The 17902-nt window shown below is 37.6% G+C and overlaps 1 protein-coding gene across 4 annotated transcripts in view; it reads left to right on the top strand.

The window, feature by feature from the left end:
* The window catches only part of CNOT6L (CCR4-NOT transcription complex subunit 6 like), a 120181-nt gene that overhangs the window by 36519 nt on the left and 65760 nt on the right, over nt 1-17902 (top strand). For 3 of the 4 annotated variants that reach the window (XM_065914751.1, XM_065914748.1, XM_065914750.1), the window contains exons 2-4: nt 8933-9054; nt 11942-12128; nt 13825-13910. In XM_065914751.1, the coding sequence (XP_065770823.1) occupies nt 8943-9054; nt 11942-12128; nt 13825-13910 (385 nt within the window). In that variant the 5' untranslated portion in view covers nt 8933-8942. The remainder of the gene's footprint in view (nt 1-8932; nt 9055-11941; nt 12129-13824; nt 13911-17902) is intronic. The other variant, XM_065914752.1, reaches the window with a different exon arrangement.

Here is a 17902-nt window from a genome sequence, read left to right on the forward strand (position 1 = left end):
GCCTCCAGCTTTTTCCTCTCTAAATTTTTTTGGCTTCTCTGGTCTTTTGTGGTTTCGTGCACATTTAAGGATTGTTTGTTTTATTTCTGTCAGAAATGTCACTGGAATTTTGGTAGGGTTTGCGTTGAATGTGCAGATTGCTTTGGGTAGTATGGGCATTTTAACAGTATTCTTCCAATCCATAAGCATAGAACATCTTTTCATCTCTTCATGTCTTCTTTAATTTCCTTCATCAGTATCTCACAGTTTTCAGTGTACAGGTCTTTTTTTGTTTTTACCATGGTGAAAGTATTCCTGAGTATTTTATTCTTCTTGATGCAGATATTAATGGGGTTTCCCCCTAATTTCTCTGCAGCTTTTTATTAGTGTATAGAAATACAACAGATTTGTATGTGTTGGTTTTGTATCCTATCACTGTATTGGTTTCATTTGACATCCTTTTGAGTTTGTAATATGTCATATCATGTTATCTGCAAACAGTTTTACTTTCTTTTTGATTTGGATCCCTTTTTATTTATTTTTCTTACGTAATTGTACTGGCTAGGACTTCCCGTACCACTTTGAATGAAAGTGACAAGAGTGTGGGCATCCTTGTCTTTTTCCTGATCTTTGAGGAAAATTTTTTAGGTTTTTACCATTGAGTATGATATTTGTTGTGGGTTTGTCATATGTGGCCTTTTTTATGTTGAAATTTATTGAATATTGCATTTTAAGTTTGGCATCTTTAATTTAGCGTAGTGCATTTGACATTCATCCATGTTGTGTGTGTTGGTAATTCAATCATTTTTATTGCTGAGTAGTATTTCATTGTCTGGCTATACCACAGTTTTATTCATCAGTTGAAGGGCATTTGTATTATTTCCAGTTTTGGGTGATTATAAATAAACTTTTGCTGAAAACATTTATGTGTGGGTTTTTTGTGAACATAAGTTTTAATTTTACTTGGGCACATTCCTAGGGATGAGATTTCTGGGTTCTCTTAATGTATGTTTACCTTTATGATAAACTACCAAACTGTGTTCTGAAGTGACAGTACCACTGTGCTTTCCCATCAGTAAAATATGAGGGTGTAAGTATGTATGTATTTATATACTAATACATATATATTTAGAAGCATATGCACAAGGATGTGGAGTATGTGTATGTGTGGGGGTGTGTGTGGCTTCCTTGTCAGTCCTAGCTATTAAATTTTCAATGTAATTGTTCTAATAGGCGTGTAGTGATATCTCATTGTGGTTTTAGGTTGCATTTCCCTAATGCCTTATGTTGAGCATCTTTTCATGTGCTTATTTTATATCCGTGTATCTTCTTTGGTGAAGTATCTGTTAAAATCTTTTGCCACTTTAAAAAAATTGGAGCTTCTTATGCTTTTGTTTTGAGAATCCTTTATATATTCATGAGTACTTTTTCAGATAAGTATTTTGCAAAAATTCTCAATCACCGGGCATATCTTTTTAGGTTTCTTTCAAAGAGCATATGTTTTACATTTTCAAGAAATTTAGTTTATTAGTATTTTTCTTCTATGGGTCATGTTTTTGTGTTGTATATAAGAAATATTTACTCAATCCAGGGTCACAAAGATTTTTCTCTTATGTTTTCTTTTGTAAGTTTTATAGATTTTGCTTTTACACTTAAACTTATGATCCTTACAAGTTAATTTTGTGTATGGTGCAAGGTGTGGATTGATGCTTCTTTATTTTTGCGTATGGATATCCAGTTGTTGCAGTACCACTATCCTTTCTCTGTTGAATTACCTTTGTACCTTCATGGAAAGTCTATTGACTGTATGTGCGTGGCTCTATTTCTGGTTTCTCAGTTCTGTTTCTTTGAACTATATGTGTCTGTCTTTCCATTAGTACCAAATGGTCTGGATTATCATTGCTCTCTACTAAGGCTTGATATCAGATAGTGGATGCATCCAAGTTTATATTGCTTTTTCAAAGTGTTTTTGCTCTTCTAGGTCCTTCAACATAAACTTTAGAATCAATTTAGTGATTTTTAGATGGGAAATATTCTGAAAAAAAGAGAAAAGATAGCTTAAGCCATGAAGAATGGATAGGAACTTGACATCACTGAAAAAGATGAGAATGTACATACTAGAGGAAGTAGAAAACACAGGCTACATGGAGAAAAAAAGCGGCAGGGGGCAGGGGGTACAGGGTTTTGGAGAAGTTATAATCCTGGGAAAATTGGTGTTCAAATTTTTGATCTAGTTTAATTACCTCCCATTTTCTGAGATAGTTAATTGTATTCTGCATCTTTAGATTGAATGGAAGGCATTAAATACAAGAAGCATTAAAGACACTGATTGTTTGATGGAGACCAAGACCTAATTTGGAATGATAGGGCAAGAATCATAAGCTTTGGTTGTCTAAATTGATTACTATTGAAATAAAATGAAACTTGTCTCATAGCAGCATTATTTTGAAATTTCGAAGTGCTTGGTAGATTTGTAATTCCAGGTCTTTATTTTTCCTCTTAGAAATTATGTTTTGTGTTGTTGCCGCTGTTGTTTTCTGGTATGCCATATGTGGGAGAAAATTTCTGGCTATGTAGAAAAGGAGTTATGTTTTTCTTCTTTCTGCTTTCCCCCCACCTTGTCATAGTACTTTAGTAGACTAACCTTAACACTTACCTTTACAGAGTAATAAATTATCTTTCTGGAGCCCTAAAGTTTTCTTTGGATTACCATTTAAAAAAGAAGTATAACAATCATTATGGCTGTCTCATTTTCATCCAGGGGCTTTATCGTTACATATATTGGTGCATTTTGGGGGGTAGATAACTGGTTATGAAGGAGATCCGTAAGGATAAACTGACTAGAAATAAAACATGTTGAGTATTAGTATTTTTAAAGACCAGAAAAATCTTTGGGACCACTGTTAGTTACCTCATTATTCAGTTTGTCAGTAAGGATCATAGAAAGAATATGATCATTGGATTAGGAAACCGTTTGCTGTCATCACCTCAAGTTAAATGTACTGATGTGTATTACCCTTTTATCTTTGATCATATTCCTCAATTTTAAGCCATTTAAAACTTGCCATTCTTGTCCTGGGTATGCTACTCTTTAATCCTATCCTTGTCCATTCTACAGGTTATCTATTATTCATGACTCTCTTCTGTGATAAAGATCTTTTATTCTCCCTTTAGCTGTGTGTCTCAGCATAGTGGCAATAGGGAGAACTGCAATTACCTGATGAGGGGGAAGAAAGTGCTAACAAGAAGAAATGAAAAATTCTTTGTGAAATTATTTGAAATAGAATATTTTATAATTTTTTTTTCATGTAGTACCATGAAAATGGTGTAAGCTACATGAGGGCAAGGATGCCCTTCGTCTTGTTCACTGTTGAAGTCCTAGTGCTTGATACAGTACATGATGATAGCAGCCCTGCAGTAAATGTTTGTTGAATAAATGTTAAACTGGTCTGAAACAGGAAATTCCAGAAGTCTGAAGGTAATTTTTTCCTTAATGATGGGTGGCTTTACCATTGTAAAACTTGAATTTTGTTTTATTTTGTTTGAATTTTGTTTTTGTTTAGAGTGGTGACAGATTGGGAGATATGAAGATTTTGAATGGCTCTTTTTAAATGTTTCATTATTGTCATCTACAGACTTGAGTTGAATATGTCATTGAAGACAAATGTCATCTGGAGGCCCTTGGTATAGAAGAGGAGTAGGAATGTGGATGAAATTGTTATTTATCTCAAGGTGTCTTCTAAGCTCTAGTGATTGCCATCAATCTTTATTTTTATCAGTATGATTATACTTTATGCAGTGTGGTTTGCTGGGAGCCGTTTTTTAAGTATCAGCTGTGAGCTCCTGAGCTCACAGGCAAGGTATAAATTTTGTATGACAGTTGTAATGATTAATACTTGTGTATAGTTAAAAATAGATATTGATGAGGAAATAGAAACTTCCAGTGCTGCAGTGCAATGGTTATTTTTCTTTATTAAAAATGGTAAATGTAGACATATTTTCTCAGAGAGGAAAGTGGTCTTAATGATTAAGACCAGATGGCAAGGACAGATGTTAGTCAAGGTGGATATTCAATAAATAACAAATAATGTGTTCCATAACCTTTGGAAATAAATGCTGACAGAAGACAGATTTATCTGAGAATATGTAAAATGTAATAAGTCACTGACATCTTGCTCTAAAATGTAAGCAGCATAGGCTTAATTTTATCATGTTTTAACTTTGAGAACTCTACATCTCTAAGATTGCTTTGCAAACTGCTGTTGAGATGATGACTTAATTTGTCTGTGGCTGCAAGTGCCTATCTACTGGTTTATACTTTAGGGTTGGATTCGTTGAGTTAGAAATCTGGTTCACTATGAAGCACTCTCTTGTGGTTGGAACATTTTTTCTTATTCTGAATTCTAAATGAAGTAGGATTAACTTCTGAAACTGTGCTGAACTATAGACTGAGATAAAATGACCTTAAATTTAGAGAAGGTGGTGTGAGGGAATCTGTGGTTTAACACCATAATGACATATCTTTATATGTGCTATAGAGTCTGTTTTTTTGTTTGCTTGTTTTTAATAAGCTTCTCCAGATAACCAAAATAAGCAGAAGTTTAGTTCTGGCCTTTAATACTTTGCTCTGATTTGGCTCAGATTATTATTTGTGGGGGAGGAAAATGGGGCAGGGAGGAGTCATGTTGCATTATTTTCCAAGTCCCAGATACAAAACCTGAGATTTGGGGTTCCTTGGCAATAGTGTATTTGGTGGTAATTCATGTATATTTTGCAGCAACCTATTCATTGAACAGCATGTTATATAGGAATCTTGTATTTTATTTACAGTTTTGGAAATGTGAATTTTTTATGGCAAAGTAGCCCTAGTGTTATGTACAGTATTACTTTCAGCCATAAAAGGACTGGAATACATTTTCCATGAAGTTAATATTTTACAAGTTTACTTGAAGTTTTTGCATAATTTTAAAGAAGACTGAGAAATAAACTAATGAACATCTTCACTGTATGTAGTAATTAATCACCCTTCGGCGATGATTCTCTTTCAGGATAGTTCATGTAGGAACTAAGAAGTAATCAGGTTCTTTGTTCAGGACTGACAGTTGCTCTCAGGAATTTTGCACTGGATTCTGAAAAGCCTGCATTGGTGATATACTAAGATTCAAGGAATGGAGGAGAGAGGATGGCAGGTTCAAAGAAGCTTATGTAGTCAGTATTTGGGGAGCTATGTGGAGTATTTTTCATGGTATTGAAATGGGATTGAAGAGTGCAAGTTAAAAAGGCTGTGTTGTGAAGGGATTTTTAGTTTACTTTGTTACATTATCAGGTTCTCCTCCCCAGTGTAAATTAGGTTGATGTAAGGGGATGATCCTTTGGGAACTGATGTAAGATATTGCACAAATTAGAAATTCTTGGAAAAACTGATTGAAAAAGCCTGCCTTTTCATCAATTTAATAAAGTTAGAGAAAAGAATTAGTTGTTAGGCTTTACAAAATAAAGCATTTCCCTTCCTTGGATGAAGCGTGTCCATCCAGTGTTTAAGCCTTGGACTGACCCATATCTTAGACTGTTGAGAAAGCACGTTATCAGTGTCACATTTAAAGATTTAAGTTATATTTGAATTGTTATTTTGTACATTAAATTATTTTGAAATAGGTTTTTGTGATATGTCTCCAAGATGAAAGATTGGTGCTGAGAAACTGAGCGGGAAGATAAAGCCTAACCTAATAGGAGGATTCAATAATGCCAATTTCCTAAATTTGAGCTAAGTTTTTAAGTAGCATGTTTGAAAATCTGATGCTTAGGACAGTAGTTATCACCAAAACTACAGACTCTATTAAATTAGTTAATGCAAATAAGTGTTTTAACTTTAATCATACTATCCGAATTTAGTTTCATTTTGAAGGATTAAATGACTTGTATTTTTATTGACTTCCTAACCAAATCCAAAGAGACCTTTGACACATAATATAAAAGTATTAATTGTACTTTGGTTTTTACATATTATAGACATTGGTAAGCATTTTATGGATATGATAAACAGATTTTTATAAATTTTAATAGACTTAAACAAAGATGGAGACTTATAAAAAATTTTTAAAAAGAAGTGTATAGTTCTTATATAGTAGCAATTTCAGATATTAGCATTTGTGGGCCAGAAGAGATGATGACTATTAATCTCCTCTCTAGATTTTAAATTATTTAGGGAAATTGATTAATGACCATTTCATGAGATTAATTTTTAGAGGCTCATTGACTGTTGATTGGAATAGGTGGGAGAAAGCTGGTAGTTTTTAGGATTATAAAGCATATGATCATTCCACAGGTACTTATTAGGTGCCCACCGTGTGATAGAAGTGTTTTCCAGGTGCCTCTGTGGTAAAGAATCTGTCAATGCTGGAGATGCGAGTTTGATTCCTAGGTCAGGAAGATCCCCTGGAGTAGGAAAATTGCAACCCACTCCAGTATTCTTGCCTGGGAAATCTCATGGAGAGAGGAGGCTGGCAGGCTACAGTCCATGGATTGCAGAGAGTCAGAGCTGAGCTCCCTGTGGTGTATATATAGCAGGTTCCTACCAGCTATCTATTTTACACATGGTAGTGTATATATGTCAGTTCTAATCTCCTGATTTGTCCCACTCTCCTCTTTTCCCCATTGTCTCCACCTGTCCGTTCTTTATGATTACGTTGCTTTTCCTCCCCTTCTGTAGGTGCATCTATACCATTTTTTGCACTATGTTTTAATGAAAGGTAATCTGCAAATTTCATAGTCTTAGTTTTACCCATTGTTATTGTTATTGAATTTGTAGCATGTCTTTGGATCTGAATCCATTTGATTTGGTTTTGCTTATTAATCTTGTGTTTTTGTAGAATCTTACATTAGTGTGTAGGAGTACCCACAGAGATACATGTGCCTTATGGTGCATAGTAGAAATTCTAAAAACCTTATTACCTAAAAATTTTATATTCAGAAATATTTTACATAGGCCACATAGGGTAAAAATCAAGTTTTCCCTCTGTGAAAAATGATCATACTGTTTGTGCTGTATGAAGATCCAGGACATTTATGGAAAATAAAACATGTTTCAGTATCACACAGTTATGTGATAAGATTAGAGCTGAAGAGCTTAACCAGGTTTGGAAGCTAATTACTGTTAACAGATGAAAAAAATCTGGGAAACTTCCTCTTTGCTCCTTTTAGTAAATGGGAAGAAATGGTGGTTTTTCCTTCAGAAATACTAGAGCAAATTATGGGATGGGAAATTTTGATTGTACTCTTGCAAACTAGCTTTGATTTTTTGATACATAATAGAATTCCTCCTGTTTTTCTTTGTTCTCTGTATGTAACAAATTTCAGACCATCTGAAAGTAACTTCCATTGAGATAGAGATTCTAAACTACTTGGAAACAGTCCCAGTTTTAGGCGCTTGGTTTTGGTGTCTGTATGTATATCTTTGTGTGTTAAAGTGTGAGCAAAGAAGCAACTATAAATAGTATGCAGATACTGATAGATGCTTTTGAATTGTGCTTTTGGAGAAGACTCTTGAGAGTCCCTTGGACTGCAAGGAGATCCAACCAGTCCATCCTAAAGAAAAGCAGTCCTGGGTGTTCATTGGAAGGGCTGGTGTTGAAGCTGAAGCTCCAGTACTTTGGTCGCCTGATGCAAAGAGCTGACTCATTTGAAAAGACCCTGATGCTGAGATTGAGGGCAGGAGGAGAAGGGGACAAAGGGGATGAGATGGTTGGATGATATCACTGACTCAATGGACATGAGTTTGGGTGGACTCCTGGAGTTGATGATGGACAGGGAGGCCTGGTGTGCTGCAGTTAGTTCATGGTGTTGCAGAGAGTTGGACACAACTGAGCGACTGAACTGAACTGAACTGATAGCTTGTAGGAGTTTAAGATCTCTTGAATGGTTACTTTAATGGCCATTTGTCATCTGATTCATACATTGCACACTTGAGTTTTATGTCTAGTTGGTTGTCATTGATGATTGTTCCGTTATTTTTGCAGTTATATAAAGAAATAGTTTACTACTGCAGTTATATAAAGAAAATAGTATACTATTACTTTAAATTAGGGTGGTCATGTAACTCATCATCCAAATTGGACACTTTTGAGAATTATATTAATAGTGACCTAAGAATAACAGATATAAACCAAGATTGGCCCCTGTAAACCAAGATATATGATCTTAATTAAGATGCTTTTGATTATAATTAACAGAAAACACAAAACTGGTAGTTTAAACAATAAGCAAATAGACTGACTTGTATATTCAAAAAACCCAGTGCTGAAGAGTGCTACAGGCATGGTTTGGTCAGGACTCTGGCTTTTTTCTCTGTTTTCTAGTCTCTGACTGCTATGGCTGGTTTCCCTTTTACTTGTTGAGTGATTGCCAAGAGTAGTTGGGGTTATCTTCTTTTTCATGTATGACCAATAGGAGAAAGATTACATTTATCTTCCCATAAATGTAAAATTAGTCTTAAGCCTAGTGATTATTAGATATTTCTGAACTAATCTCTGTGAAAGGGAGAATATCTTGTGCTTATTGTCTTAGACATGGAATATTTGAATAGCACGAGGCAAGGAGGATAAAATTACCTTCGTTCTCTTAGACCAGTCAGAGTCCATCGAGGAAACTCTCAAAGGGTCAGTCTGTCTTGGAAAGCACAGCAGCTAAATGGAGGGAAAGGGGTGCAGTGAATGTTTGAGAAGCAGTGGCCATGTTTTATTGTGAAGTCCAGCGTCCCTGCTTCTTTGCATTTTCCTTGAGGCCTCTGTTACTAAATTCCTGCAGCCTAGCCTACTTTGAGTGTGTTTTCCTTCTAGTGAGAATTTAGGGATAGCCTGGTAAGGGGGAAGGAAAAGAAAACTTACCATCCCATTTTTCTCCCTGTTTTATGTATAAGACTATAATAATTGGTCATCTTTTTTCCTTTTTCTCACAGACTAATAGGGATGCCAAAGGAAAAATATGATCCTCCAGATCCTCGCAGAATTTATACCATCATGTCAGCAGAGGAGGTAGCCAATGGGAAAAAATCTCACTGGGCAGAATTAGAAATCTCGGGTGAGTGAAATCTGAAACATTTAATCTGGGATACGATCGCAATAATGAACAAGAGTTGAGTATTACATTTTTGTCATTGCTATACGTTTGAATTAGATGAATTAATTGAAAAATTACAAGATGCTGAGGTACTTACTAGTGTTCAACTTACTGTTTTATCTGTGACTAAATGTCTTTGTTCCTCTTCTTTCTCTTGAGATTAATACTATGGGCCACAGGTGGCATCTAGAACTGAAGGCATTGGGAGTGCAGTTTCTAAATAAAACCTGGTTCTTTGATATAATAGATTTTGTTTTGGCTATCACAGAGTAATCCTTTTTGCAAGTTGATATCTTTGCCATCATCCTGTCATCCCACTGTTGGCAGAGTAGGAATCCTAGAAGCTATCTGTTTATTCTATAAAGTGATAACTATGTTACATGACTTTACATGTTTAGGATTTGTTAAAATAGAATCTGATTTCTGAAAACTCATAACCCCAGTCTAATAGAAAAACACCAGACACACTGAAGGACGTTCCACAGAGTGATTGTCAGGGTCCTGAAAACAAGGAAAGAATGAGAAACTGTCATAGATAAGAGAAGACTAAAGAGACATGGCAACTAAATGCAAAATGATATCTTGGATCAAATCTTCTAACGAAAAGGTGTAAAAACTGGTGAAATTCAAATAAAGTCTGTAAATTAGTTAATACTAAAGTAGCAATCTTAGTTTCCTAGTTTCGACAAATGTTATTTTGGAGGCTTCCCTGGTGGCTCAGATGGTAAACAATCTACCTGCAATCCAGGAGACCCAGGTTTGATCCCTGGGTCAAGAAGATCTCCTGGAAAAGGGAACTGACTCCAGTGTTCTAGCCTGGAGAATTCCATGGACAGAGGCGCCTGGTGGGCCACAGCCAGTGGGGTCACAGAAAAGGTGGACATGACTGAGTAACTAATTCTTTCACTTAACGGGCTTCCCTGGTGGCTCAGATGGTAAAGAATCTGCCTGCAATGCAGGAGACCCAGGTTCTGTCCCTTTAGTTGCTAAGTTGTGTTTGACTCTTTGTGACCCCAGGAACTGTAGCCTGCCTGGCTTTTCCCAGGTAGTGATTTCCCAGACAAGAATACGGGAATGGGTTGCCATTTCCTCCTTCAGGGGATCTTCTCCACCCAGGGATTGAACCCGGTCTCCTACACTGGCAGGCATGTTCTTTACTACTGAGCCACTAGGGAACCTTTTAAAAATGTACAGTGGTAAAAGAATATGCTAGTAGTAGGGAAGACTGGCTGAGGGGTATATAGGAACTGTGTTGTCTTGGTAACTTCTCTGTAAATCTAAAGTTATTACAAAGTAAAAAATTTATTAAAAATAAAAGTATAAGTACAGTGTTTCTATTATGAATCAATATAATACAGACTGTATAGAGAATGTAATTTTTTCCCCAGTAGGCTTTCATTGGAAGAGTTAAACCCACATTAGAGTATAGCAGGAATTATGTGTATCTTCGATAAAGGGTAACTGGGTGGATAGGTGATTGGTAATTTTAAAATAATGAATATGATCAAACCCTACTCAAATGAATATGATCAAATCTCATATTTGATCATATTGAGAACCCAGGGCTTCTCAACTTGGCACTGTTGACACTTCCGGCTAGACAGTTCTTTGTGGTTGGAAGTGGTTGTGTGCACGTCGATGTTCAGCAGCATTCCTGGCCTCTACCCACTAGATAGTGGTAGCACTCCTCTGGTTTTGACAACCTAAAATGTTTCTAGACTGCCAGAGTCCCAGTGTCGTCTCTGGTTGATAATCCCTTGGTTACCCCTAGGTAAAAACTTAAGTGTTTTATTTACTAGAACCTCTTTTCACTTGAAAACTTTGTTTCCTGTTAAAGTGCAAAATCTTAGTTAATACTGTAAGCCTGATTATAGACAAGGTCAAGGAACCTGTGGTAGAAAGAACCCTGGACAGAAGATCGAAATTAACGTCTATTGCTTGATAGCCATATGAAAAGCAACACTTCCCTATTAAGATTTTTTTGCCCTCTGTACCTTCCACTGCTCTTTTAATCAAAATCTTTTACCATTTTACTGTGGTAAAAAGTTTTTAAAGTTTCTTCATATAAGATTATTGTTAAGATAATATCACATTTTACAGAAGTTGAAACTCTGTGATTTGCTTAGGCTTAATATGGCTAACAAATGGTAGAAATTAGGACTCTGAACCAAGTCTTCTGACTTTTTCCAGTATGTGTTCTACCATAGCTGTCAGATGCTGACTCATTGGTAAAGCTTAATGAGTGACTATTTCCTGGAGTGTGTTGCACTTAATGCAGAATCTTAAACCAGATTTATTAATGTATAATTGAAATATGAGAAGGCTGGGGAAGATAACTCCTTTGGGAGTAAAATGATTTTCCTGATGGCTAATCTAAGATTGGTTCTAAATCATAGCAATTACTCTTGTCTATTTAAAGTTTGTAGAGTAATTCAGGCCCTAGGTATAGATAAGCCTTGTACTGTTAATTTTCATGAAGTATGTGAGAAATGCTTTGTTAGTACCATAACTTAAATTCACGACCATTCTACTGCAAAAGCTCAGGTCAGCCCCATACTTTCTTCTTGAGACATGTGATCACCCTCAATCCAAGGATCTTCTTGTTATGTTGCATCTTATTTTAATACATGGTAGATTTGTGAGAAAAAATGGTTGTCAGACAAAAGTTGCATGGAATTAAAGAAGGACCAGTTGTGTTTGGAAGCAGTCAAAAGCATTTAATGCAAAATTAAAATGTCACAGTCAGAGTATCTATGTGTTTGCGGGCTTTTCTTCCACTTTTTGGTGCTTGTGGCGCAGGCTTTGTCTTGGACCTGAGGTTTAATGAATCAATGCTTTTGCCTTTTAGGTAGAGTGCGGAGCTTAAGTACATCACTTTGGTCACTGACACACTTGACAGCGCTGCACCTGAATGACAATTACCTTAGTCGCATTCCACCTGATATTGCCAAGCTCCATAATCTGGTTTACCTGGATCTGTCATCCAATAAACTCAGAAGTTTACCAGCAGAACTAGGAAACATGGTGTCTCTCAGGTGAGAAAATATGAATGTGACTCACTGTATAAAATTGTAAATTTACCAAATACAGATATTATGGGAGGTTACTCATCTTATAGTAAGTAGGCTTCCCATATGTACGTGAAGATTAAATGATACAAATTGTCTAAGCACAGTACTTGAGTTGGCCTCCATGGAATGTTTCTTTTCCTTCCTTCCTTCATATTTGGAGTTTTCTGGCCGGAAATGTGCATTACCAATTTCTTTTGACAGACTTGAGGTGGGATAGGGCTGAAATACTTTATTCTTGCTTTACACTCAGGTGACAAATCTCAGCAGAATTATTTGGGGCTAGACTAGTCTAGACTAATCAGAAATAATTGGGAAAATATGATTTGCTTATTAGTAAAGCTTTTAGGAACATATTTTACAACCAAGGTATACTTACACATTACAACTCCTTAAGGAAACCTTAAAAACATGATAATAAATGGATTTATTTCTAGTCTTTCAGAATTCTTTAAGAAACCCTGGTGAGTCAGATGGAATCTGCCTGCAATGTGGGAGACCTGGATTTGATCCTTGGGTCAGGAAGATCCCCTGGAGAAGGGAATGGCAACCCACTTCAGTATTCCTTGCTGGATAATTCCATGGCCGAAGAGTCTGGTGGGCTGCAGTCCATGAGGGTCGCAAAGAATTGGACACGATTGAATGACTAACACAAACAAAAATAGGATTCTTTAAGAATGTCTTCATAGGCGAAAATTTTATAGGCATCTTGAGACCTTGTATGTGTTGTGCCTAGTCACTCAGTTGTGTCCGACTCTGTGACTCCATGGATTGTAACCTGCCAGGTTCCTGTCCATAGAATTCTATGGACTCGAATACTGGAATGGATTGCTTTTTCCTCCTCCTGGGGAGCTTTCCGACCCAGGAATTGAACCCACGTCTCCTATGTCTCCTGCATTGCAGATGGATTCTTTACCCATTGAGGCATGGGGGAACCAATGAAAACAAGGATTGCTTTCCTGCCTTTTTACTGCTGAGTAGTAATGTTAAAAAATTGCTATCTTGTGTTTAAATTTAAACACTTAATATTTAAAAATCTTGTTCTTCACCATCCCTTTACTATATGTTTTTGTTATTTTTTTTATACTTAGGTGTTTGATTTTATACCTTTTAGTCATTTTCTCTATAATCTGCCCCAAATTTCACGGTCATAAATTCGGATCTTCATGTATGCTGTCCTGTTTATAGTATCCTGTGCTTTATTTTTAATGTTTATATTCTCTGTCAGTGATTGTTGTATCTTGAAGTGATTATAGTTGTAATGCTATAAAATTTGAATGGGTTACTGGCTACTGAAGTAAATCCTGAAGTTTATTAAAAAAAAAATTTTTTTTTCTATGATTGAGGCTAGGTTTGAGGATGTCTGCTGTCTGCCTCTCTTGATTTGTATCTGAGAGGAATTTTGGGTGAGTGAGAAAAGGGAGTGGATTTGAGAGTGATATACAATTCCTATACCTTTAATTTGTGTTAGAGAATGAATAGATTCATAGAAACACTGTTAATAAACGTGGTAGTTACAACATTTTGGGATGAATACAGAGAAATATCCCTTGATTGTGGATATCACTCATGGTATCTTAAAAGGCAGGTTAAGAACAGCAACTGTGGGTGTGTTAATAAAGTTTGATATATTAAAATAGTTTGTTTTTTTTCTTTAAAACAGGGAATTGCTTTTAAATAACAATCTGTTACGGGTTTTGCCTTATGAACTTGGTCGGCTCTTCCAGCTACAAACTCTAGGTTTGAAAGGTGAGTGATTTTTCTTTTTTAAATGATAGCATTGACACTCAGTATTGAAGCCTTCTTAGCCTTTTAAAGGCCATTTGGGTTAAAATTAGGTCAGAATATAACCATATGTTCCTCTTAAGAGAAAAGTGATTCTTCTGTATCAAATTGAGCTTCAGGATTTCAACAAGGGCCCATCATTTTAACAAGCTTGTATGGAGGAAAAATTTTTTAATTTTATTTTTAATTTTCTGTAAACCTCTGAATTTTTTTAAAGGAGATATTTTAAGTTAACTCTTAGCACTGTAGTTTTTTTTCCCATTTAAAAAAATTTAAGAGGGGAGGAGCCAAGATGGCGGAGGAGTAGGACGGGGAGACCACTTTCTCTCCAAGAAATTCATCAAAAGAATAACTGAACGCAGAGCAAACTTCACAAAACAACTTCCGATCGCTAGCTGAGGTCACCAGGCGCCCAGAAAAGCAGCCCACTGTCTTCGAAAGGAGGTAGGACAAAATATAAAAGATAAAAAGTGAGACAAAAGAGCTAAGGACGGAGATCCGTCCCGGGAAGGGTCTTAATAGAGGAAGTTTCCAGACACTGGGAAACCCTCGCACTGGAGGGCCTGGGGGAAGTGTTTGAATCTCGGAGTTTGAATCTGGCTGGGAGGGACAGAATAAATAAAACCCACAGATTACGAGCCTAAAAGCAACTCCCAGCAGAAAAGTACCCAGACACCCGCATCCGCAACCAGCCAGTGGGGGCGGAACGGAAAGGAGTGGGCGGCATTGCTTGGGGTAGGGTCTGGGGCCTGAGTGCCCTGAGGACAATCGGAGGGAGCTTTTGTGAGTTCCCAGCTTGAACTGTGGGAGAGCAAGAGAGAGAGAAAATTAACCGGCCCGAACACACTGCCGGCCGTTCGCAGAACAAAGGGACCGAGAAAGTCCTGAGAAGAGCTCGCAGGCTGCGGACCGGCCCAGCCCGGCCGGAGGCAGGAGGCAGGGGGGAGGGGAAGGGGGCAGGCTCTGCCCCAAGGACCGCATCCCCTGCCACGCTGCAAATGGGCCTCCGCCTTCTAATAAAAGACCTCCGGAGATTCTGGAGGGTCGACATCCGCCGGGAGGGTCGTGGCTAAACACAGTACACGCACCCGGCCAGTGCGGGCGGGATTGGGCTGGGGACGCAGAGGGCAGAAGGCGCATGCACCCGACTGGCGCGGCGGAAACTGAGGCTGGGATAGCGCAGGACAGAAGGCGCGCCGCACCGGGGGGGGGGGGGGGGGGCGCCCGACAAGGGCCTGGCTGCCTGAGCCACTCGGGCGGCGTAGGGACAAACCGCAGGCGCAGCTTTGTGTACTGTGCTTTTGTGAATCACCCGAGGGCTGGAACCGCCTGGAGCCTGAGCAGCCCAGACGGAGAAAATAGCCCCAGCCCCTCCCTGCAGCGCCAGCTCCACCTCGGAGCGCGACGGAACTAGCTACCTGAATAAGAATCCACCTCCGCCCACCTGTGTCAGGGCGGAAATTAGGCGCGGAAGAAACCGGCAACAGAAGCCAAATAAACAAAGGGAACCGCTTCAGAAGGGACCGGTGCAACAGATTAAAATCCCTGAAGAAAACACCGACTTCACCGGAAGGGCCTATAGATATCGAGAAGTATAAGCTGGAACGAGGAGATACATGAAACTGAGCCGAAACCACACTGACCGAAACAGCTCCAGAGAAATTCCTAGATATATCTTTTTCTTTTTTTTTTTTTTTTAAGTAAGAAAAAAAAATTTTTTTTTCTTTTTTCTCTTTTATTTTTCTTTAAAATTCCCTGTTACTCCCCCATTACTCCTTAACTTTCATTTTCATAAGATTTTTACGATTTTTTTTATTAGGTAAAACAATTTTTTTTTCTCCTTTTTTTCTTCTTTTTTTTCCTTTTCTTTTTTCTTCTTCTCTTCTGTTTTCTATTTTTCTTTTTCTCATTTCTTTTAAAGTCATCTAGTACTCCTCTTACTACTCCTTAATTTTCATTTTCAATACACTATAACCTTAAAGGGAAAAAAAAAAAAAAGAAGAGAAGCCCTATTTTTAAACCAAACTTCATATATATTTCTAAAAATTTTTTTTTTTTTTATGTTTTGGTTTTTGTTTTTAATATAGTATTTTTAAGAGTCTAACCTCTACTCTAGATTTTTAATTTTTGTTTTTCAGTATATGATATAAATTGTGAACATTTAAGAATCCAATATTCAGCTCCCATTTTTATTCAGGAGTGTGTTGATTATTCTCTCCCAATCTTGACTCTCTGTTTCTACCTCACAACACCTCTATTTCCTCCTTTCCCCTTCTCTTCCCAATCCAATTCTGTGAATCTTTGTGGGTGTCTGGGCTACGGAGAACACTCTGGGATCAGACAACTTCGTAGATCTGTCTCTCCCCTCTTGAGTCCCCCTTTTTCTCCTCCTGCTCATCTCTATCTCCCTCCTCCCTCTCCCCTTCCTCATGTAACTCTGTGAACCTCTCTGGGTGTCCCTAACGGGGGAGAAACTTTTCACCATTAACCTAGAAGTTTTATTATCAGTGCTGTATGGTTGGAGAAGTCCTGAGACTACAGGAAGAATAAAACTGAAATCCAGAGGCAGGAGACTTAAGCCCAAAACCTGAGAACACCAGAAAACTCCTGACTACATGGATCTTTAAGTAATAAGCTACAGTCCAAAAGCCTCCAAACCTACACTGAAACCAACCACCACCCAAGAGCCAATAAGTTTTAGAGCAAGACATACCACGCAAATTCTCCAGCAACGCAGGAACATAGCCCTGAACGTCAACATACAGACTACCCAAGGTCACACCTAACACATAAACCCATCTCAAAACTCATTACTGGGCACTCCATTGCTCTCCAAAGAGAAGAAATCAAGATTCATGCACCAGAACACTGACGTAAGCTTCGCTAATCAGGAAACCTTGACAAGCCAATCATCTAACCCCACCCACCTGGTAAAACCTCCACAATAAAAAGGAACCACAGACCTCCAGAATACAGTAAGCCCACTCCAGACACAGCAATTTAAACAAGATGAAAAGGCAAAGAAATACCCAACAGGTAAAGGAACATGAAAAAAGTCCACCAAGTCAAACAAAAGAGGAGGAGATAGGGAATCTACCTGAAAAAGAATTTAGAATAATGATAATAAAAATGATCCAAAATCTTGAAAGCAAAATGGAGGTACAGATAAATAGCCTGGAGACAAAGATTGAAAAGATGCAAGAAATGTTTAATAAAGACCTAGAAGAAATAAAAAAGAGTCAATTAAAAATGAATAATGCAATGAATGAGATAAAAAACACTCTGGAGGGAACCAAGAGTAGAATAACGGAGACAGAAGATAGGATAAGTGAGGTAGAAGATAGAATGGTGGAAATAAATGAAGCAGAGAGGAAAAAAGAAAAAAGGATCAAAAGAAATGAGGACAACCTCAGGGACCTCTGGGACAATGTGAAACGCCCCAATATTCGAATCATAGGAGTCCCAGAAGAAGAAGACAAAAAGAAAGGCCATGAGAAAATACTCGAGGAGATAATAGCTGAAAACTTCCCTAAAATGGGGAAGGAAATAGCCACCCAAGTCCAAGAAACCCAGAGAGTCCCAAACAGGATAAACCCAAGGCGAAACACCCCAAGACACATATTAATCAAATTAACAAAGATCAACCACAAATACTAAAAGCAGCAAGGGAGAAGCAACAAATAACACACAAAGGGATTCCCATAAGGATAACAGCTGATCTATCAATAGAAACCCTCCAGGCCATAAGGGAATGGCAGGACATACTGAAAGTAATGAAAGAGAATAACCTACAACCTAGATTACTGTACCCAGCAAGGATCTCATTCAGATACGAAGGAGAATTCAAAAGCTTTACAGACAAGCAAAAGCTGAGAGAATTCAGCACCACCAAACCAGCTCTTCAACAAATGCTAAAGGACCTTCTCTAGACAGGAAATGCAGAAAGGTTGAATAAA

Source organism: Muntiacus reevesi, chromosome 22 (genome assembly GCF_963930625.1).
Source record: "Muntiacus reevesi chromosome 22, mMunRee1.1, whole genome shotgun sequence".
Classification (NCBI taxonomy): Eukaryota; Metazoa; Chordata; class Mammalia; order Artiodactyla; family Cervidae; genus Muntiacus; species Muntiacus reevesi.